This window comes from Pelobates fuscus, chromosome 5 (genome assembly GCF_036172605.1).
Source record: "Pelobates fuscus isolate aPelFus1 chromosome 5, aPelFus1.pri, whole genome shotgun sequence".
NCBI classification, from domain to species: domain Eukaryota; kingdom Metazoa; phylum Chordata; class Amphibia; order Anura; family Pelobatidae; genus Pelobates; species Pelobates fuscus.
In genome coordinates this window covers 151,852,113-151,875,894 of record NC_086321.1, presented here as the reverse complement: position 1 = coordinate 151,875,894, position 23,782 = coordinate 151,852,113, and the positions used below count along the sequence as shown (strand labels likewise).

Below are 23,782 nucleotides of genomic sequence, written 5' to 3'. Positions count from 1 at the left end.
ATCCCCAAATATACAAATTCTTCTGGTTGTGAGAAACCGTATTTAGTTTGGTATTCCTTTATTATACTTACTCCTACATTTTTATACATAGCAATCGATTTGGTCATATTTATTTTATAATTTGAAATGGTGCTGTACAATTCAATTTCTGTCATTATTTGAGGTAGAGAATTTTCTAAATCTTTGACATATAAAAGGGTATCGTCTGCGTATAATGATATTTTTAGATCACCCTTAACTGTATTAAGGCCTTTTATTAATTGATTTTGTCTTATTTTTAAAGCAAAAATCTCCATAGTAATGATGTATAGGATTGGAGACAGGGGACATCCCTGCCTCGTTCCATTTTTTAATCCAAATCAGGAAGAACATGTTGTCCGCGGGTACAGGGAGCATCTGTCTCCTGTACCCGGCCGGACTAACAGGAAGTGCACACTGAGTGTGCACTTCCTTTTAGTCCGGCCGGGTACAGGAAACAAAAGCTCCCTGTACCCGCGGACCATACAGGGCTCGGCCACGCTACAACATAGGTAGGGGAGGGTGGGGTATAAATTGATGGGGGGGTAATAAATGGAAAGGGAAGGGGGGTAATACATTGAAAGGGGGGGTAATAAAGGGAGGGGGGAATAAATGGAAAGGGAGGGGGGTAATACATTGAAAGGGAGGGGGGTAATAAAGGGAGGGGGGAGAATAAATGGAAAGGGAGGGGGGTTAATACATTGAAAGGGGGGGTAATACATTGAAAGGGAGGGGGGTAATAAATGGAAAGGGAGGGGGGATAAATGGAAAGGGGGGGGTAATACATTGAAAGGGAGGGGGGTAATAAAGGGAGGGGGGAATAAATGGAAAGGGAGGGGGGTAATACATTGAAAGGGAGGGGGGTAATAAAGGGAGGGGGGAATAAATGGAAAGGGAGGGGGGTAATAAATTGAAAGGGGGGTAATAAATTGAAAGGGGGTGATAAATGGAAAGGGAGGGGGGGAATAAATGGAAAGGGGGGAATAAATGGAAAGGGAGGGGGAGGGGAATAAATGGAAATGGAAAGGGAGGGAGGGGGAATAAATTGACAGGGAGGGGAGGGGAATAAATTGAAAGGGAGGGGGGGAATAAATTGACAGAGAGGGGGGTGGGAATAAATTGAAAGGGGGGGAATAAATTGACAGGCAGGGTGGGGGGAATAAATTGATAGGGAGGGTGGGGGGAATAAATTGACAGGGAGGGTGGGGGGGAATAAATTGAAAGGGAGGGGAAAGAAATTGACAGGGTGAGGGGGAAGAAATTGACAGGGAGGGGAATTGGCAGGGTTGGGAGGGGCAATGAGAGTGGGGAGGGGAGAAGAGAGTGACAACGGGGGAGACGAGAGTGACAAGGGAGGGGGAGAAGAGAGTGACAAGGGAGGGGGAGAAAAGAGGGACAAGGGGGGGAGAAGAGAGTGACAACGGAGGGAGAGGGGGAGAAGAGAGTGACAAGGGAGGGGGGAGAGATTGACATCCATCACACACACACAATGCACCCCTTACACACAAAAACAATGCACCCCTTGCACACAGGAAAAACACACAATGCATTACACACACAGACACACACACACACTCAATGCACCCCTTACAGACGCACACACTGCATCCCGTACATACACAGAAACACACCCTGCAGCCCTTACACATACAAACACAGATTCACATAATGCATTCCTTACACACATATCAGGACATCCCCTACTCCACCTCCTGTGAACAAACTCATTGGTGGAACATGAAGGTGGACCCTGTGACCCAGACCTTGAGCTGTGTAAAGTGCGTTAAAACATTGATTTTTGTGACCACAGTTACAAACAGCCTCCAGAGAGCCTGTTCTACACCAGACCAGTGGAGCCAGACTGCAGCTAGAGCCCATCATCATCCTCATCTGGTTGTAAGTAGGCAATCTAGTTTATTATTCGTGGCATTAATCTCTAATTTACCTCACATTAAAGAAACACTATAGTCCCCAGAACCACTTCAGCTTAATGTAGTGGTTCTGGTGTCTATAGCCTGTCCCTGCAAGGCCTTTTAATGTAAACACGGCGGCACTGCAGCACTTGCGTTAGTTAACGGCATATGGGTGGGGCATTGTGATGTCATATGGGGGGGGGGGGCAAACTTTACTTTTGCCTAGGGCAGCAAAAATCCTTGCACCGGCCCTGATTAGCCTGATCTCTTTCTTTCTCTCTCATAGCTATTTCTCTCTCCCTTATATGACAGAGCATTCCCATTAATCTGTGCATTAGGGATAAAGTCTTTGTGTCAGTGAGTTCAGTGCCACTTCTGATATCTTTGCATGTAATAAATATCTTGAGTGCTCTCTCAGCTGTTATGCTAGATGGCTGAAGTATAACTTTTCTCTTTCTGTTTTATTCTCACTCCCATAAATAATGTACCCTCAGCTCTGTATAAACAAATGAGAAAAAAGAGGTGCCCAAGTACCAACTATTTTTTTAAATCAATATAAAAGAAAATAGAGTATGCAGCTAAACCAAAATACAAGTGATACTCGAAAAATTTGAATATCGTGCAAAAGTTCATTTATTTCAGTAATGCAACGTAAAAGGGGAAACTAATATATGAGAAGGACGCATTACATGCAAAGCAAGATAGTTCAAGCCGTGATTTGTCATAAGTGCGATGATTATGGCTTACAGCTCATTAAAACCCCAAATCCACAATCTCAATAAATTAGAATATTACATGCAATCAATAAAACAAGGAGTGTACATAGAACAATATCGGACCTCTGAAAAGTATAAGCATGTATATGGACTCAGTACTTGGTTTGGGCCCTTTTTGCAGCAATTACTGCATCAATGCAGCGTGGCATGGAAGCTATCAGCCTGTGGTACTGCTGAGGTGTTATGGAAGACCAGGATGCTTCAATAGCGTCCTTCAGCTCTTCTGCATTGTTCGGTCTCATGTCTCTCATCTTTCTCTTGGCAATGACCCATAGATTCTCTATGGGGTTCAGGTCAGGCGAGTTTGCTGGCCAATCAAGCACAGTAATCCCACGGTCATTGAACCAGGCTTTGGTGCTTTTGGCAGTGTGGGCAGGTGCCAAGTCCTGCTGGAAAATGAAGTCAGCATCTCCATAAATCTCGTCTGCGGAAGGAAGCATGAAGTGCTCCAAAATCTCCTTGTAGACTGCTGCGTTGACCCTGGACTTAATGAAGCACAGTGGACCAAAACCAGCAGATGACATGGCTCCCCAAATCAACACAGACTGTGGAAACTTCACACTGGACTTCAAGCATCTTGCAGTGTGTGCCTCTCCATTCCTTCTCCAGACTCTGGGTCCTTGGTTTCCAAATGAGATGCAAAAGTTGCTCTCATCAGAAAAGAGGACTTTGGACCACTGAGCAACAGATCAGGTCTGTTTTTTTTTTAGCCCAGGTAAGACACTCTTAACGTTGTTTGTTGTTCAGGAGCGGCTTGACAAGAGGAATACGACATCTGAAGCCCATGTTCAGGATCCGTCTGTGTGTGGTGGCTCTTGATGCACTGACTCCAGCCTCAGTCCACTCCTTGTGAAAGTCCCCAACACATTTGAATGGCCTTTTCCTGACAATTATCTCCAGGCTGCGGTCATCCCTGCTACTTGTGCACCTTTTTCTTCCACACTTTTCCCTTCCACATAACTTTCTATTAATGTGCTTTGATACAGCACTTTGGGAACATCCAACTTCCCTCGCAATTACCTTTTGAGGCTTTCCCTCCTTATGGAGGGTGACACTGATGGTTTTCTGCACAACTGTCAGGTCAGCAGTCTCCCCCACGATTGTGATTCCTACTGAACCAGACTGAGAGACCATTTAAAGGCTCAAAAACCCTTTGCAGGTGTTATGGCTTACTTAGCTGATTAGAGTGGAACACTGTGAGCCTAGAATATTACACTTTTTCACAATATTCTAATTTACTGAGATTGTGGATTTGGGGTTTTCATGAGCTGTAAACCATAATCATCGCACTTATGACAAATCACGGCTTGTACTATCTTGCTTTGCATGTAATGCGTCTATCTCATATATTAGTTTCCCCTTTTACGTTGCATTACTGAAATAAATGAACTTTTGCACGATATTTTAATTTTTCGAGTAACACCTGTATGAAGTGCCTGACAGGAATACAATCTAATTCTAATGCTAATCTCCTTATCTAATTTATGCTTTAATCTTTTAAGTAAATCCATACCCCCTAACAGCAGTGTCCAGTGAAGCAGGAAGTCAATAGACGGGGTAAAAGGGTGGGCCACTGACGCGGATCACGTGATCAGAACTGCCAAAAGGGGCAAACATGCCAAAAAGGGGGCATGTCTGTCCAAAGAATTGGAAGGCCAGCCAGGCATCAGTGTCCCTCTGTATCACAGTGTCAGTGTCCCCATGTCGCCCAGTCCCCTAGTCTCCCAGTGTCTGTGTCCCAATTTCTCCCAGTGTCCCCATGTCTCAATGTGTCCTGTGTCACTATGATACTAGGGTCCCCATGTCTCAGTGTGTCCCGTGTCACTAGGATACTAGGGGACGCTGAGAGACATGGGGACACAGTGAGACATGGGGCACTGAGAGAACCGGGGACACTGAGACACTTGGGGACACTGGAAGACATGGGGGCACTGAGACACTTGAGGGCACTGAGACACATGGGGACACTCGGAGACATGGGGACACTTGTGGATACTGGGAGACATGGAGACATGTGGACACTGGGAGACATGGAGACACTGTGAGACATGGGGACACTGAGACATTTGGTGACACTGAGAGAAATGGGGACAAAGACACTGGAAGACATGGGGACAAAGACATTTGGGGAAACTAAGACACTAGGGACACAGATACATGGGAACATAGACACTCTGAGACTAGGGGGCACTGGGAGACATGGGGACACAGACACTAGGGACACTGGCTGGTTGGCATAGGGACACAGACACTTGGGGACACTGGGAGACATGGGGGCACTTGTGGACATAGACATGGGGACACTGAGATATTTGGGGACACTGGGAGACATGGGGACACTAGGGACACAGAGACACAGGGAGACATGTGCACACTGGGAGACATGGATACACTAAGACATTTGGGGACACTGGGAGAAATGGGGTCATAGACACTACGGACACAAACACTAGGGACACAGAGACATGGGGACACAGACACTGGGAGACATGGGGACACATACATTTGGGAAAATAAGACACTAGGGGCACTGAGAGACATAGGAACACAGACACTCAGAGAATAGGGGACGCTGGAAAACATGGGGGATCTATGGACACTGGCTGGGAGGCATGGGGACACAGACACTTGGGGACACTGGGAGACATGGGGCACTTGTGGACATAGACATGAAGACACTGGGAGACATGGGGACACTAGGGACACAGAGACATGGGGACACTGAGACACTGGCTGGGAGACATAGGGAAACTCAGAGACATGGGGACACTGAGACACTGGCAGGGAGACATGTGGACACTGGGAGACATGGGGACACAGACATTTGTGGACACTGAGAGACATGGGGACACTGAGAGACATGGGGACACGGACACAGGGAGACTAGGGAACTCTGGGAGACTAGAGGACACTGGGACACTTGGGATATTGGCTGGGAGACATAAAGACACTGTGTCCCTAGTGTCTCCGTGTCCCAATGTGTCTCACAGCATCCCCATGTGTCTCAGCATCCCCATGTCTCACAGTGTCCCCTAGTGTCTCAGTGTCCCCATGTTTCCCAGTGTCCCCTAGTGTCTCAATCTCCCCATGTCTCCCTGCTGCCTCCCCCCCCCCATCCTTCACATACCTGAGCTGTAGTCTGTCTCTGCAGGCTGAGAGCTGCTGTCTGGTCTCTCTGTGCTGTGTGTAGCTGCTCCCCCAAGGATCAGTGAGTAAAGAGAGGCAGGGAGATGCTGTAACTTCCTATCCTGGCCTCTCTCTATACACAGTGAATGGCCGGTGCTGGTATTGCAGAGTAATCTACGTTTATACTGAGAAAAATATTTGCATTTGTATTGATGGTATTACTGCAATACCATCACGGCCAGGCAGCCTCAGATACTGGCTGTGTCTTAAAATACCAGTCAGGTGGCAAACCTAAGAGTAAATAGGCCTATTCCATGGGCCTGGGCCTGGAGCTGCAGCTCCATCAGCCCCTATGTTAATGCGGCCCTGATTACTGGGATTATTATTGTTCTGAGCTCTGGTGTGCGCTCAGACACACCAACAATATGGAGCTCCTAGAAAAAGAGGAAAAAAAGAGGAAAAGAAGGATGTGTGCCTTAATAAGGTCTGTCTCTCCTAAATAGGGAGACTTGGGAAGTATGGTATAACTTCTCTCTTTTGGCTTACCCTCATGGTTTGCTCAGTTCAGATTTTTATGACCCACCCTGTATAACTGAGCAAACTATGGAGGTAAACCAAAAAAGAAAAGTTAAACCATACTTCCCAAGTCTCCCTATTTAGGTAGGTAAATGTTTGTGAAAATTTTGATAACTGTCTTGCGGTTCCAGTCGTAAGTCAGACACCATTATTGATAACAATTCTGGATTGCAACATTTTGTTTGTCTGTCTGTGCAGTACTATTTTCAGATAATACCTTTCAGGCAGCGCTCCTTGTCTCTTTTCACCAGTAGCAGGTGTGGTGGGGTCTCGGGGTAGAATGGCATTATAACTAGCTGTAATGCTTGCATGAAGCCAGTAAGTGATAACATTAGCGGCCAGAGTGTCCTTGTCCCCAGGGTCTCCCTGTAAGAATGGAAGATGTTTAACATGACATGCTGGAGAGTAGAAGATCATGGACTATCCTTATAACAGCTGGAAAGAACTGCATGCATATTTGGACCAGTGAGATGTTTTTCATGTCACATTTATTCATAAAGATTCTGTCTCGGTGACACATCCAAGGTAGGTGTTGTCTTATCATCACAACAGATAAAATATGATTTAGTCAAGCCAGGCCCTCCTTCCTGTAAAAATTTGAATACCATCAACTACACCAATTCCTCGCCAAAAGCAAACACCTATCATCCCCTTCATCACGAACCAGATTTGAAGAGTGGTGCTGGAACAATACTATGCCCGACAGACCTCTTAAAAACATACATTCTCACATTTTAGAAGTGACTCAAAGCCCACCCACTAAATTTATGACCGAATGGGCTAGGGAACTAGACACTACGCTCTCGCCCAAGGAATGGGATAAAATCTTTCGACTTACACATAGGAACTCTCTTAATATATCCCTGATCGAAATGAATTATAAACTAGTATCGAAATGGTACAGAACACCTGACAGACTTCACCGCATAAACCCCACAATTCCGGACGTATGCTGGAGATGTAAAAACGCAACAGGCACATATAAACATATCTGGTGGGAATGCGACAAAATAAAGGGCTATCATCTTAGAAGTGATAACGCAAGTAACCCACATACCCACACCACAAGCCTTTGAAGAAGTAATCCTACACTTGTCTCCTAAACCAATAAAGCACTACCGTAAATCGTTGGAATACTGCCTGATAACCGCCGCTAAGGCACTAATCCCTAATCATTGGAGACAGGAATCTGTCTGTATACTAAGGTAGAAAAAATTAGACAGATGGAAGAGAACACATACTCCCTCACAAATCAATACCTACAATACTATACTATCTGGGAATCCTGGACAACCCACATCACAAACTTAACATATAGGAAGCCAAAGAAAGGAGAGGGGGCCCCAAACGCTTCGACATCTGCCTAACCTCCTGACCCACACCTACCACCAGGGGCGTATTAGCCGCGAGGCAAACAAGGCATTTGCCTTGGGCGGCATTTTCCAGGGGGGCGGCAAAAAAAGCCGCCCCCAAATGCCCAAGGCAAATGTCTTGTTAGCCTTGCGGCTAACAGACATGCCGGCGGGCTGCTGGGCGATCGGGCGGAACTGCCTGGCGGGCGGCCGGCCGGCGAGGGAGCACTTCCCCTGAGCTGTCTGCTCAGCTCCCTCGCCAGCCGCAGAGTGAGGCTGGGAGGCGGAGCCGGAATATGACGTCATATTCTGGCTCCCAGCCTCACTCTGAGGCGCGCAAGGGAGCTGAGCAGACAGCTCAGGGGAAGTGCTCCCTCGCCGGCCACCCGCCCGCCAGGCAGTGCCGCCCGATTGCCCAGCAGCCACTGGACCACCAGGGAGGAAGAGACACCCCCCTCCCCAGCATTCCCAAAGGTAAGGAGGCTGGGGGGGGGGGGTGTTAAATAAAAAAAAAATGTGTTAAAAATAAATTTTAAAAAAAAGTGTTACAAATAAATTTAAAAAAAACGTGTTAAAAAAAATAAAAAAAAATGTGTTAAAAATAAATAAAAAAAAATGTGTTAAAAAAAATTAAAACAAATGTGTTAAAAATAAATTTTAAAAAATGTGTTAATGTGGGTGGGTGAGTGTGTGTCTGTGTCTGTTAGTGTGTGTGTATGTGTCAGTGTTTGTGTCTGTTAGTGTGTGTGTGTGTGTGTGTGTCTGTTAGTGTGTGTGTCTGTTAGTGTGTGTGTGTGTGTCAGTGTGTGTGTCTGTTAGTGTTTGTGTCTGTTAGTGTGTGTGTGTGTGTCTGTTAGTGTGTGTGTCTGTGTCTGTTAGTGTGTGTGTGTGTCTGTTAGTGTGTGTGTGTCTGTTAGTGTTTGTTTCTGTGTCTGTTAGTGTGTGTGTCTGTGTCTGTTAGTGTGTGTGTCAGTGTGTGTGTCTGTTAGTGTGTGTGTGTGTGTCTGTTAGTGTGTGTGTGTGTCTGTTAGTGTGTGACTGTGTGTGTCTGTTAGTGTGTGTTTGCCTGTGAGTGTGTGTGTATGTCAGTGAGTGTGTGTGTCTGCTAGTTTGTATCAAAAGATAGAGGTTTGCAAGTGTTCAATGAGAGATAAGTGTGTGTGTAAGATACTCTAACGTCTGGGTGTGGTCCCCTCAGCCTTCACCAATAGTACATAACATAAACAAAGATTAGACGGAATATCTTACATATAAATAACAGTAGAAATTCAGATGGTGTGAGTATCGTTCCTATAACAGGATAAAAAACAAAGGGAACAAATAATAGTGCAGTATCGTTGGTACTGACAGGGGCAATTGTATTATTCCCAATGGGATCCCAATGAATTTGCACTCACAAACAAGGAGCCAATCAATATCCGGCTCAGATCATCAGCTTTGTGGGGTATCAGAGGTCCCACTCCCTCCTTTGTGTGTGCAGGGTCTTCCTTTGGTTGCAATCACAGGCATGCAGTAGTAGTAATTAAAGTGCTTTATTCCATAAAGTGCACAAGTATAATAAAAATAAATAAAAACCTTACAGTCTGTACTGGTTAGTCTTGGATAGGGTAGCAATACGCGTTTCGCCTCTCTAGGAGGCTTCCTCAGTTGCTGGTCTAGTGTCCTAGGGGTTGTCGTTCTTTTAAATCCGTTTCTTAACTCGTGTAGTGTGTTACTTCCGGGTCGCGTCTGTTCCTTACGTATTTCCGGTTTGCGTTCCACCGTTGGAACGCATAGAGGAGATGGTCGCAGACTTCCTATGTGTCTGTCTGTTGGAACGCATCCTTGCGTTTCACTCCGCCATTGATTTCCGTTCTGGATAGTATTTACAATGTTCGTTTAGGTTCTTATTATAGTCCCAATATTGTTGAACTCCAAAATATTTCTCAAATGAAAAATAGAAGAAAAGGGGAGACAAAGAATAGGTAGGGGTAGTCAGGGATCGAAATGCATTATTTTTTTGCAGTTATAATCACCATTCCCTAATATCATAATTAAATACTTATGTAACCAGTGATTATATACAGTATGTTAAAGTGCTTCCAAATGTGTACCATTTCATACCTATATATTTGTTCTTTATGTACTAATGTGTAAAGGGCTTGCTGGTATTACTTAGATATTGCCAAAAATACTCCCTTTGGCAAAAATAAATGGTAGTATAAACATGATTATAAATACGAAGTGGGTGAGCTAGTCACCGGATATTTGTATATCTCAGTTTTAATAGACCATTAAAATCAAAAAAGGTATAAAATGGCAATGTGTAAAAATGCATACAATGAGTGCTTTGTGGGAGTGTCAATCATCATAAAATCACTAGGACATCCCATATGTACAATATTAAGTGCATAAACTTGCAGTAGGATACTTTCTCCGGACAAGGGCAAATGTGGTGATATGTAGATACTCATAGTTAGCAAACAGTATTTCACCGATAATTTTTAAAAAGATTTCATTTAAAATGGCAAACTTCAAAATCAAGGTTGAGGCCGTGGGGGACTAATGTTTTAAAATTATAAATAAATTTCATTTCTTCTTTTCCTAATTGTTTTATATAGTCCCCTCCTCTCCAATCTTTCTTTACTTCTTTAATAGCACAAAAGAACAGGCTCTCTGGGTTTTGGTTATGTGCTTGTTTAAAATGTAGTGGAACACTATGGGTCTCCATTCCATTTCTAATATTCCTTATGTGCTCCGCTATCCTAATTTTGAGGGGCCAAATTGTTCTCCCTACATATAATAAGTTGCACGGGCACTTGAGGATATATTTAATGCCCTTCGTGTGACACGTTAGATGGTCTGTTATCGTGTAGGGTCGTTTTATTATATTTTCTATATCTGTCAGGTGTCTTTTATTGCTATTGGTGGTTCTACAAGGGAGGCACATTCCACATCCATAAAAACCCTTTAGGTCCTGTATAAGATGGTTGGTTTTTTTAGGGCTTAAGTGGCTTTTAACTAAATAACTCTTAAGATTTCTTGCTCCCCTATATGTGATTCTTGGTCGTGAAGGTAAAATCTTATTTAAAATAGGGTCGTTCCTAAGAAGGTGCCAATACTTTTTGATGGCCTTTTGAATATTTTTGTTTTGCCCATTATAGTTACAGATAAATGGTATTTCATTCTTATTAAGGGCTTCCCTTTTAGGTTTATATTTTATTAGTTCCCTCCTTGGTTTCCCTTTTACTTCTTCTATGTCTCTTTCCAAGGCTAGTGTGTCGTATCCTTTTTCCTGAAATTGTTGCTTTATATCATTAACTTGTTCTGTATAATCTGTGTCATTCTTGCAGTTCCGTCGTATTCTTAGGAACTGGCTTTTTGGTGCGTTTTCAAGCCATGGATGATGGTGGCAACTGTTTCTATCAATATATCCATTCGCATCTACAGGTTTAAAATGGTTCTTGGTAATTATATTTGAATCTTGGATGTTAATGTTGAGATCTAGGAAATGGATCTCCTCCTCACTGTATGTGCTAGTTAAATGAATTCCCCAATCGTTGGAGTTTAAGTATTTGATGAAATCCTCCAGTTGGTCTCTGTTGCCTTTCCAAATAAAGAAAATGTCGTCTATGAAACGGCAATAGGACACCAAGTTTGCTACCCAGTCATGACCCTGGGTCACATGTGTCTCTTCCCAAAAGGCCATGAACAAATTAGCGTAACTGGGAGCAAACTTGGTGCCCATCGCCGTTCCACAGACCTGCAGATACATATCTCCCTCGAACCAAAAAAAATTATTTGTTAAAATTAATAAAATACCTTCTAGTATAAAATTCACTTGTTCCATTTTAAAATTTGATTTTAATAAAAAGTCCAGCAACTGAGGAAGCCTCCTAGAGAGGCGAAACGCGTATTGCTACCCTATCCAAGACTAACCAGTACAGACTGTAAGGTTTTTATTTATTTTTATTATACTTGTGCACTTTATGGAATAAAGCACTTTAATTACTACTACTGCATGCCTGTGATTGCAACCAAAGGAAGACCCTGCACACACAAAGGAGGGAGTGGGACCTCTGATACCCCACAAAGCTGATGATCTGAGCCGGATATTGATTGGCTCCTTGTTTGTGAGTGCAAATTCATTGGGATCCCATTGGGAATAATACAATTGCCCCTGTCAGTACCAACGATACTGCCCTATTATTTGTTCCCTTTGTTTTTTATCCTGTTATAGGAACGATACTCACACCATCTGAATTTCTACTGTTATTTATATGTAAGATATTCCGTCTAATCTTTGTTTATGTTATGTCTGCTAGTTTTTGTCTGCTAGTGAGTGAGTGTGTGTCTGTTAGTGAGTGTGTTTGTCTGTTAGTGAGTGTGAGTGTGTCTGTTAGTGTGTGTGTGTTTCTGTTAGCGAGTGTGTGTGTGTGTGTGTATTTAGAATGCGGGGCGGGGGGAAAGGTTGGGTGGGGGTGGCGCGGGGGGAAGGGTGGGGCGCCTGAGTTTTGTCCTGCCTAGGGCAGCACAAAACCAGGATACACCACTGCCTACTACTATGACATGAAACGAAACCACTGAAGCTTGAACCCTAGCCAACGACAGTAAGCATAGAATCCAGGAAGAACAACAAACTTCACCCCTCACAGTAACAGATACCACGGATAGTGGTATACTTCACAGATCATATCATTCATGATTACAACCAACTAATGCCATAATCTTCCTTACTCCCAACTCCCACACCACTGTACGTCATCCAAGTTTAAACCCTACCCCTACTCTCCCTCCCCACATTACAATGCTACAAGAGTTAACAGGACAAAATAACAAACCAAAACATTTGCTTGTTATAAGGAATGTATAAATACCTGGCAACCTCACAGATGCACTCATTGTAATTCAGAGTTTATTGTAACATTATGTTAAATAATATTGTTAACTCATATTCTCTACTGTATGTATTTGCTCTCTTGAACTGCACCTATTTTGGAACTGTAAGCAATGTTACAAGTTTTAATGTAAAACCTAAATAAAATAAAAAAATATGATTTAGTCCTATTTTAGTAGGCTATTGAATCAAACTGATTGAAGTTCAATGATATCTAGAAGATCTAGCTGGGGCAATTAAAGCACAAGTGATAGCAATGACCTTATTAAAGGCGATTGTTAGCAGACTGTCAGAGAGAAAGATCCGCACCATCCTAGCTCTTGTTGGTATCCAAAATACCCATCTGCAATTAAATGACCTAAATCTTAAAGGACAGAAAAAAAAGTTATACTTGTACAACCTTGCTAGAAATCCCTGAACAGTTTCTCAAGCCCAACCTGCAATAGAGGTTATTCTTTACCTGAGTCCAACAAGTTGGCCCCAGAGCTTCCCACTGGTGACAAACAAAGGACCCGAGGTGTTTGTGAAGCCTCGAAGGTTTCTTGGGGAAATCTCTCCCAGGTATTGTATATAAATATTAGTTGCAAGACCTAGCAGAAGCAAAAGGGGAGATATTTATTAAAAGTAAGAAAAAATGGTTATCATAAAAATTTTTTTAAAAAAAGATTTATTAGTGGGTCTGCAGGCATAGGGGCACTTACATAAAAATGTGATGGCGTGTCCCTGAAGTTGTCAAATTCTGATGTCAAGTTAAAGGTTTACTGATAAAGCTTTTTCAAAGACTGACCTAAATCCTACATTTCTTTTTATTATCCTGGTCATTAGAGGGTTTCTCTCGCCATTCCCGAAAACCCTATGATAGAATTACTCCAGCCCAATATTAGCAACAAATAGGCTAAGCAAGGGATGCTCTCTTTACATGAGGCCAATGCCAAAACTGATGATAGTCCACTAATGAACCAACTTACTGCTTGAGTTAGAGGAACTTTGCTCACGTACCAAAAAACGTAATCCCTATGGCTCTCCTCTCGCAGTGTACTTCTCTCTCCTTCCCTTATTGGTTTATTTTTCTGTTGTTGTTATTGAGTCAATTGCTTACACTTTTGCATATTTTGTGCACTGCATTTTACTAGTGCCTCTTTTGTGCAGTGTTTCAAATTGCTTTATATGTGTCACTCTCATCCATCCTGTTTCATAAAGTGTACTGCTTTTTTTTTTGTTGCTTTTTTAAAATTTCTCTCTTTTGTTTTCAAAAATTGAACTTTGAACTTGAGTACACGATATTGTTTTTTTTTTTAATGTTATGTATTTGATGTATTATGTCTCTTAAATAAAGATTTGTTTTTAAAATCTCTCAATTTTAAAGCAATTTAAAAAATCATGTCTCCCTCCAAAAGTTTTTAAAAATTCATGGCTTCCTAAAATTTAAATATTCACCCAGAATCAAAATTCCATTTTTTTTTTATTTTTATTTTTTTAAATAAGATGGCCAGATCTAAAATTTAGTTTTGCAATTTCACCAAAACCAAAAAGGTAGCATAAAGGAAATTTCTATACAGATGGAATCTAACAGAACACATATTTTTGGTATATTAATGCAGTTTAAACTAATTTACTAAGTGCATATTAAAAGCAAAACGCAATTGTTGGGTCGGCACATGGTAAAAAAATGCATAAAAAAAAAGTCTAAAGCAGTATTCCAGTTGGGATGGACATTAAACCCAAGTGTAGCGGATACTTTTTCACTTTCTTTTTTTTTTTTTCTTATTCCCCTACGTCTTCTTCACCCAGTTTGACAGTTTGTGTTTGGATACCATTATTAATCTTAGATACCCAACAGGACAGGAATACATTCCTTTTTGTATAAGGGCTTTAACTACAAAAATACTACACATATGGTGTTTTCCAATCTTTCCTTTAGCTGCACTAGTTCCCTTCAATTTTCAATAGGCAAAACAGGCCCATTCACTTATGTGAGAATTTTAAGAAATTAAGAAAGAAATTTAAAGTGAATTTCAAATTTAAACCACCATGACAACTTCAGTGAAGAAGATTGTGCAGCGTTTCTGAGATATAATCATTTTTGTGCTAGGGACTAATTGCACCATGGTCACATGTGACTTGTTGCTTAATATAAATTCTGTGCAAAAATGACATCTGTCGTCAGTGCTCACCACTCGCTGGCCACAAATGTAATGATCTTCTCTCTTGCAGGCAGTGTGCCTGCAAGGAGAAGCTTGCTCTCTACTCTTCCTCTGTCTTCCTCCACGGGTGAAATCACTTAAAAAAAAAAAAACCCTCTCCCCACTCCCTCCGCGACTCTAAAAGACAACTGCGCTCTGAACCAGCAAAACAGTCCAGTCAAATGCTTCTCCATGAAAAGCATTTCATTGGACCTTGGTAGTGCAAGGATGACATTGGATGAAGGAGTGGAGATCAGCGCTGAATTACGGATAAGTTTAAAACCTTTTTTGCAGTTTTTAAAAAAGGTGGGACCTAGCCATGAAGGCCCAATAGGGAATAGTACGTTAAAAAATGTATCTTTTGGGGACGGAGCCTGGCAGCCAAGCAGCCCAGACGTGTTCAGCACAAGCTCCCACGTCTGGGGACGAAAAACGGGGTGTTTTACCCAGAAATTGGCACCTACGGGCCGCAGCTTATAAATATTCAACCAGGGGGAGGCTGCTGCGCCAGCCGGTACCTCTCCTGAACTTCTACCACACCGGACCGACCAAACGAGGCTTGCGGCCTACCAAGGGTTGAGTCCGGGAGAGGCGGCCGCTCTCCGGGATCTCAAGCAGAAGGTGGGCACCCTAAGCAACACCCCCCCCCCGAACCGGCGGGTCATCCCGGTCCACATTCTTCAGCACAGGCACTCACCTTATGGACAACGGGCAGCCAAAACTGCGAGAGGCTGTCACACGGCATTCCTCCTCCAAAATGGTGGATACACCTTCCACAAGCGACACGAGGCAGGCCAAGCCAGACGGCTGCGCCACGATTGATCGCATGCTGCTACACCTCGACGGGATCTTCACCCGATTCTGGGAGCAGCTGGAACTACGCTCAGCACAGGTGACTGGGGGAAAGAGGAGCGGACGAAGGCAATCGGGAGAAGGGGTACATGGGACCCCGTCAGGCACAGCTGCACACCCAGCATCCAGCCTGCACACACATGGTCCGCCTGGGCAGAAAGCCAACAGGGAAACCATCCCGAAGCAACAACCGACGCACCGAAAAGCATCGCAGCAGCCGACAAAACACTCCCCTCTCAAGCGGAATACAACCCTGCAGCAGCAGCCCAAGGCCCCAGCACCGAGGAAGGCCCCAAAATGGCGGCGAGTAAAGAGGCATACTCCGCATCAGCAGCGGGCGCCACACGAGCGGGCATTTTCAAACCTTAGACCAGTCGACGCGCCAGAGGTAGGGGTGGAGGCATCGACCCCGGTGAGTGGCTTTCCCCTACAACCCACTCTGAAACCTGGAAGCGCAAGACATCTTTCTCAAAGACTGGACTATGCTCTGCCCCTCGAGGGCATAGGCTAAGCTGAGCTGACAAGTGAAACTCACTGGGACTAATGACCAAATATTGTTTTTCTTTTAAGCTATGATTGTTTCCTATTATCTTTATTTTTCTTTTCAGTTGATTATCCCAGCAGTCCTGATAGCCGACATACTATTTTTCGGCTCTCAATTAATAATGCCTTTCTCTACCACCCCAAGGAGGTCTCCTAGGGGGATAATGCTGACAGACCAGCAATAAGTTTTATCGTTATCTTCATACACTGTTTCAATGTCCCAGCACTGCTTTAATGTGGTCATCTCACTGCAGCTCCAGACTACAGTGCTATATAAGCCCAAGAGTAACCTGCCCAGACACATTATGCTTTAGCCACATACAAGCCTAATTGAATGTATGACTCTCTACTGTAGTTATAACGCAAATTCCCTCATCTTACAGCACTCAAGCCTACACCAGTTTTATTAACCTCTCGCAACCGGTTTAACCTGGGTTAGACCCGCAATTAGCTGTCCACCATTAAGTACCAGGATATATGTATGTCTCACTGTGAATGCCTCGGAATAAGCCAAGATCAACAGATACTACCCGCTACTAATCAAACTAATGTTGAACACGACTTCATCTCCTTACAAAAAATCTTAAACATCTAAGTTAGCATGTTACACAACACAACTATAACTACGTATTTATCTTGCAATACTTCTTGTTTAATTTGTGTTCCTACTCGACAAAAAAAAAAAAAAAGTGCAGCACCTCTTGACTATATATACCAATTGTTTGCAATCATATTGTATACTAAACGTGTCTCCGATTAAGCTTGTCATCATCTCTGCACTCAAAAATAATAAAAAAAAATGAAAAAAAAATGTATCTTTTAAAAATGGTTACAGTAACCCTTTAAGACCAAAACAACCGAAAAAGTCAGCTTGCATTTAAGCTATCTTTGCTTAAAGAGGTTTCTCCAAGCATCATAACCACTACAGCCTGCTGATGTCAGGAGAAACCTCTTTAAGCAAAAAAAGCTTAAATGCAAGCTGACTTTTTCGGTACATGGATGATCAATAGAAGAAGCTCCGTCGGCAATTAGCAACAATTGGGCAACAAATTGATTGAGCCATGTGAATGCGGCCACGGCTTCCTTTTGACGGGGAAGTGCGTGACGTCAGACACATGGGCGGAGTTGGATCGACGAGAACCCGGAAGTCATACGGGTAAATGCCGATCAGAGAGAAAATAATGTGGGGGAATCCTGACATTTATTTATTTATTTATAAAATATTTTACCAGGAAAGATACATTGAGATGTCTCTCATTTCCAAGTACCTCCTGGGTTTTTCAAGTATGTCCTGACATAAGGCCAGCTAAATGGCATCTTTGCAGGAACAGTGCTGATCCTGTTTCTTCATTTATTGGCTAAACGTGTCAGTTTAGTTCTTTTAGGCAATTAATGAATAATCACAAACATTAACATTAGCTAGCCCGGAAATATCATTCTAAAGGCTACTGAAAGCTGTGGGAAGTGAAGTTACACCAATCATTACATCTTTAAAGTTTATAAATCTATAAGTTTGTCAATAAGGGGATATAAATCCCAGATTTTAATAAAGTAATGACAGAGTTTACCTGTACTAAAGCCACAGAGGAATCTTCCAATCAGAATCATCTCGTAAGATTGAATCGTCTTGCTGAACCCAAGGCATGCAGCAGCTGTGATTCCAACCAGGTTAGTAAATATCTGACATCGTTTTCTAGGAGAGACATGCACATCATGAACAATGTGTTTCATAGTCTGCTAATTACTCAGGAAAACGGTGTTATCATTTAAAATAAAAGATTATGTGTACTACAACATTTATATGAATTAGTTTGTATTGAGCACATATAAATAAACACCTATTTTTGGTGTATTTCCTGGATTATCCTAGTTTGGTGGTTGGTGAACAACTTTAAAGGAATATTTTAAGCAACAGCTTAGCAGTAGCAGTTATGTTACATTGAATGTCCTGTCATGTCTGAACTGTCATGTCTTTCTGCTTTAAAGGGACACTCCAGGCACCCAGACCACTTCTGCCCATTGGAGTGGTCTGGGAGCCAACTCCCACTACTCCTAACCCTGCAAGTGTAAATATTGCAGTTTTTTATAAACTGCAATAATTACCTTGCAGGGTTAACTCCACCTCTAGTGGCTGTCTACTAGACAGCCACTAGAGGGCACTTCCTGGTTTCTAGCACAGGAAACCTGTGCTAGAGCGTCGCTGGACGTCCTCACGCTGTGTGAGGACCTCCAGCGTCGCTCATTTCCCCATAGGAAAGCATTGAAATTGCATGCGCATTAGGTCTCCCCGGCCGGTTGGCGGGATCAGTCTCGCCCACCAGCCGACGCAATCAGAGGGAGGAGCGGCGCGGAGGAAGAAGCAGTGACGTGGGACATCGTCGCGGCCTCAGGTAAGTTACCCTTTTTTTTCCACCCTTTTTAGCAACCGGGGATTGGGGGGTGGGAGGGAGAGGGGACCTGCAGTGCCAGGAAAACGGATTGTTTTCCTGGCACTGGCGTTTCCCTTTAATGTCTTTAATGTTGTTTAGCTGGGAGGCATACAGATATTTTTTTTTCTATAGTTATTTACCAACTTTAGGAGAATAGTATTAGAGAGTAACAAGGAAGATATAGCAAGGGAGAATATCAGAACATTTATTTTCCCCAATAAAGTGCATAGATGCATGGAGACACTGAATTTTCCTCATACGGTAGAGATGCATTGATACAATGCATCTCTATGAAGAGATGCTGATTGACCAGGGCTGTGTTTGACTTGTGCTGACTCTGCCCCTGTTCTGCCTCCTTGACAGTGGGACTATGGGAAATAATTGTTATTGGCTGAGATCACCACTTCTGATTATGTCAACCAAGCAGGCAGATCAGGGGTAGAGCCAGTAGCAGCAGACTGGAATAAAGTTAATATTTGACTATATTTAGACTGATAAGGGGGCAGGGGGAGCTAGATGGTGTTTTTAACACTATATGGTCAGGAAGACATGTTTGTGTTCCTGACCTTATAGAGTTCCTTTAAATACTTTAATTGCTATTTTAAAATGGGATTTGCTACTACTGTTTAATAATACTCGTGTTTTATATGTGATTTTCGCTTCTCCCCCTTCAGTTTATTTTTTCCATACCTATCAGCCTCCAACTCTTTGGCTACCCTCACCCGATCGTTTTTTACTTTAACACACACAGTAATCGACACCCCAAAAAGTGTAACATACTCTGCTATTCATCCACTACTTCTACTTCAGCAGCACATTGCCCTGCGGCCATGCAATTTGTTACTCAGTTAGCTTGGCCAAAATGTTTGTTAAAAATGTTATAGGTAAAACAATTCACTCACTTCCCAAATCTTCCTGTGAGGCACCCAGATAGCAGGGCCCCCAGCAGCCCCCCGATACTGTATATAGATACTGCGGTGGACCATAGTAAGGTGACAGTTGACTGAGACACAGTGGATCCATATCTTCTTATCCATGTCTGGTTAATAAATTCAATGACAAACTGCAAAGAAATCGGGAGAACTAGCAAGTCTGGGTGATATAGAGAAGCATATGGTCCATTTTTACTTAATATTCAAAAGACAAAGTTATTCACTATATTTATGAATTGACAAAAATGCTAGAATTTAATAAATCCCAAGGACACCAAAAGTAATTGCACATAATACCGTTTTATTTATTTAATGAATGCATATCAACAAAGTGCTTATGTGCAAAACAAAAATGCAAAAAACATGCAAATATATACATAACTCCATTAATGACAATAACGTGCTTAACCATATAAACCCCTATACCAACAGATACAGGGTATACTGACTCTAGAACGGGAGACTACATAAACCCCAACGTTTCGGCACTTGGCCTTAGGGGGAATCTCACCTCTCTAGGTCAGTACCAATTACTTTTGGTGTGCTTGGGATTTATTCAATTCTATGATTGTTATGTGCCTGATTGGGATACAGGTATTTCTCGTCTAGCCCCCTTATTTTTCATGACTGGATGCCTCACTAAACTAACCCATATCGGTAGAGCGTTCACTATACTTTACTGTGCAAAAATGTTCAAAAATGCACCTGAGAACGGCAAGTTTAGCACTGTTAATCAGGTATATATTTTTTGTTTAAATGAAAACCTAAGCAAGTTCCTCAATCAGCGTACCTGGATTACATCAATAAAAAATGTTCCACGTAACAAAATAGCGAGGAGCACTGGATGACTAGGTCTAAAAATGTGTTTTCCATCACCCAAACCCTGCCCATAATTTTTACAATCATATATGTATGTGCAGTTTTATGACAAGTGTATCCATTTAATTTATTTATTTTATGTTTTTGGGCTAACCAATTCTTAATACAATTCTGACTTGGATTTTATGGTAGATGTCTAGAATATGACTTATAAGATTAATAGGTTCTACTTACAGGTGAAGAGGAACTTGTGACTGATATTTGAAAGCCAAAAGGAATTCCAGTACCAATCCCAAGCACAACAATCAATGGAATTATCCGCCAATGTTGAACCTGATTAGGAAGATAGTGTCAAGAGGAAGAAAACTAAAGGGCATTGCTCCTACTTTGGATGAACTTCGTACTTGGGAAAATAGTCCCACAACAACTCATTTGTCAAGGATTCACTCCCTTGTGTGATAATTAAGAATTCTTTTCCTGGATCCAAGAGGCAAAGATTGTCAAACCTGCTAGTTAAATTATGCATACGAGATGTTATATATGGGAAATCATGCAGATGTTCTCTGTCTCCCTCATATTTCCATTAAACTTAAAATATTCTTTAAATGCAGACCTGGGCAAGCAGAGATTCCATATGGATTGGTACTTAAAGAAACATGAAAACACCTTATGTAATATCTACTCACTCCCTACAGCCCTCCACTCCTTCCTCAGTGATCTTACAAGAACCCAATACCGAGGAGATTGTACATATTGAAAACCTCCAAATTAGGAGTGACAGTCCTTATTTTGATCCAGTCTTTCTGTGCCTCTCCTATTCTAATGTCCATCTTTTCTAGGAGCTCCATATTGCTTGTATGTTTGTATGTTTGTATGTTTGAGTGTATAACAGAGCCTCAAAGAAGTAATCACTAAGGTTCCTTTAACTCGAATACATGTGTGAAAAATAAGACACACTGTGCTTGCTCTAAATTAAATTTTATTTGCATACATTGTTTTTAGTGACCCACTTACATTTGTTTTATAAGAGCCCTGCCTCTGTCCTCACCCACAGTCAAACCCCTAAAATTAGGGTGCCCTCGTTATCCATTTGAAATGCTGGCAGGTATGATACTTTTCTAACACATAGCAAACACAAGCTGCTATTTACTCCCAAAATACAATGCATAAATATAGAGTACCGGATGACTATTTAATCCCTTAAAAAGGAAGGTGTTAAAGAAAAACCTATGTGTTGAAAACTAACAAACCCATATTCTTATTTTTACTTTGATTTAATCTAAACCACTTTTTAATGAAACTATTAGATAGGATTTGTCAAATAATTTTAATATGTGCAATTTTATTTTAATACGGGCATTTTTTTTTTTTTTATCGTTATAAAAATTATGGCAATCTTATTAATGGCAGGTTCCAGATTTAGCATGCATTAAAATATGGGATAGAAGGAGGGAAGAAAAGCGGGAAGGGAGGGAAGGAGGGAAGAAAAGCGGCAAGGAAGGGAGGGAAGGAGGGAGAGAAGTAGGGAGGGAGGGAGGGAAGAAAGGGAGGGAAAGAGGTAAGGAAGAATCCTTTGCGCTTACCAGTTCTGCAAAAAGCCCTGCCATGTAGAAGAGACAGATGAACAACTACAGAGACATGTATCCTAAATTCCACTAACCTGTAATGAGAAGAGCAGAGCAAAGGTCTAACAACTCATGGTACTGTTTGATTTGGAATAGTGACCATTTATGTGGCTCCAGATAACTCTGCCAGTGGGCAGTGCATGCTATGCTGAAAAATAGAACTCTCAGATGAACCATTAGTACATTTAAAAAGTAAAGTGTTGAACTGGATGGAACTTTTTAGTGACATTGGGAGCTTTCTAATATTTGAGCATCCTAGATTAACATAATTTCTTGCAAACTGAGTAAACATTTAGTATTTGTGTGGGGATAGCGGAGGGTCAGTAAAAGCTTGCACTCCTGGACCATAATAACAGTCCATGGCAAGTCCAGGGCAAACTGAGTTAGGGCTGGGAGGCCCAGGTTACTGAGCATGGAGCCCTGAGGAGCACATACATAACAAACTGTGGTGGTCCTTCTATGCAATTGATTACAATATGGGAGCTTAGTACAAAAGGACTGATTCAAAAGACTCATCAGTGCAAGAAATAAAGTGTTTGAGCAGCATGTAGGCAGTACTCGCCATATCTACAATTCAGGGATTGAGCAAGGTGAAAGTATATTATGAACAAAGTGAAATTACACACTAATGGGTTAATGCACTAATGTCAGTAAAAAGTTTATTGCATTTTTCACTAATTTTTATTCTTTACAAATGTTTTTCAAAGAGCAACATAATTCACTAACGGCAAATCGTACATGTCGATTGTCCTCATTAAAGGGACACTCTATGATCTTAAATAATGTAATCTTATTGATGGTTATAGTCACTGACGTCAACTGATGCTGTCCATTGAGTGTTACACAATGTGAAGGTACCTGGATCACTATTATGAATTGGTATCATTAAGGTATAGTGCAGTCTCCTTCTTAGTCATAAAACCAGTTTAAAATATTTGGTTTCAAATATTTGATTGGATTTTACAGTCAGATATCACTATCATGGAGGTAAATTCTCATCATGTCTGACCTGTACATATTTTTCCATGCCAATTTTTTTTTTCTAGAATCCGTAGTACTCTGACCATTGTAGTAGTAAATAACCAAACAGTAATAACATGAATTAAAGGGACAGTTCTCTAATGTCCTATACTATTTTAAGTTTATTTCACTGTAGTTTGTTTAATATGTAAAACCTTATGTTATGAAGCGGGGTTGATTTCTTTTTGATGCAATAGCATAATGTGACTTGTCCTCCTACTAATGTGATTTTCCAAATCCATATAAATAAACAGGTAGTCACGCTTTCTGATTGGTGTTAGTCTTCAGCAGACAAATAAACCATACTGTTGGGAAGATGGACCGAGTTACATAAGCTCCAGTAGAGTGCAAAGAATACAAGAGACACAAATACACCTAAAACCTTTAGAAATGGGTAAAATAACTGTAGAATCAAATGCTTGTTTCCATACGTTGTTTCCTCATTTTTTTGTAATCAGATAAAAGACACAGTAGGTTTGGTGGGATATGTTTATATAAAAATACAATATTCATACTTTACAAACTAAACATGTATTTTAGAACGTTTGGGATAGATTAAGTGAACAAAGTTTTATAAAGTCAGATGCTATGTTCTAACATCTCAATAAAAAAAATGATTGACAAAAACCCCCACAAAATTTTATAAATATCATGACAAATTCCCATTAGCAAACACACTCAAAATAACACATAATCTAGTACTTAAAACAGTTGCTCCAAGACTTGGCAGTCCAAGATTTAA

General features: G+C 41.8%; 1 protein-coding gene across 1 annotated transcript in view; it reads right to left on the bottom strand.

The window, feature by feature from the left end:
- The window catches only part of LOC134611013 (solute carrier family 2, facilitated glucose transporter member 9-like), a 55,548-nt gene extending 33,499 nt beyond the window's left edge, over positions 1-22,049 (bottom strand). Inside the window, exons 1-6 of the mRNA XM_063454498.1 lie at positions 21,979-22,049; positions 20,630-20,728; positions 19,547-19,707; positions 17,784-17,908; positions 13,098-13,227; positions 6,627-6,775 (exon numbers count right to left, since the gene is read on the bottom strand). Coding sequence (XP_063310568.1) covers positions 6,627-6,775; positions 13,098-13,227; positions 17,784-17,908; positions 19,547-19,707; positions 20,630-20,728; positions 21,979-22,002 — 688 coding nt within the window. The 5' untranslated portion in view covers positions 22,003-22,049. The remainder of the gene's footprint in view (positions 1-6,626; positions 6,776-13,097; positions 13,228-17,783; positions 17,909-19,546; positions 19,708-20,629; positions 20,729-21,978) is intronic.
- Positions 22,050-23,782: the final 1,733 nt, after the last annotated feature.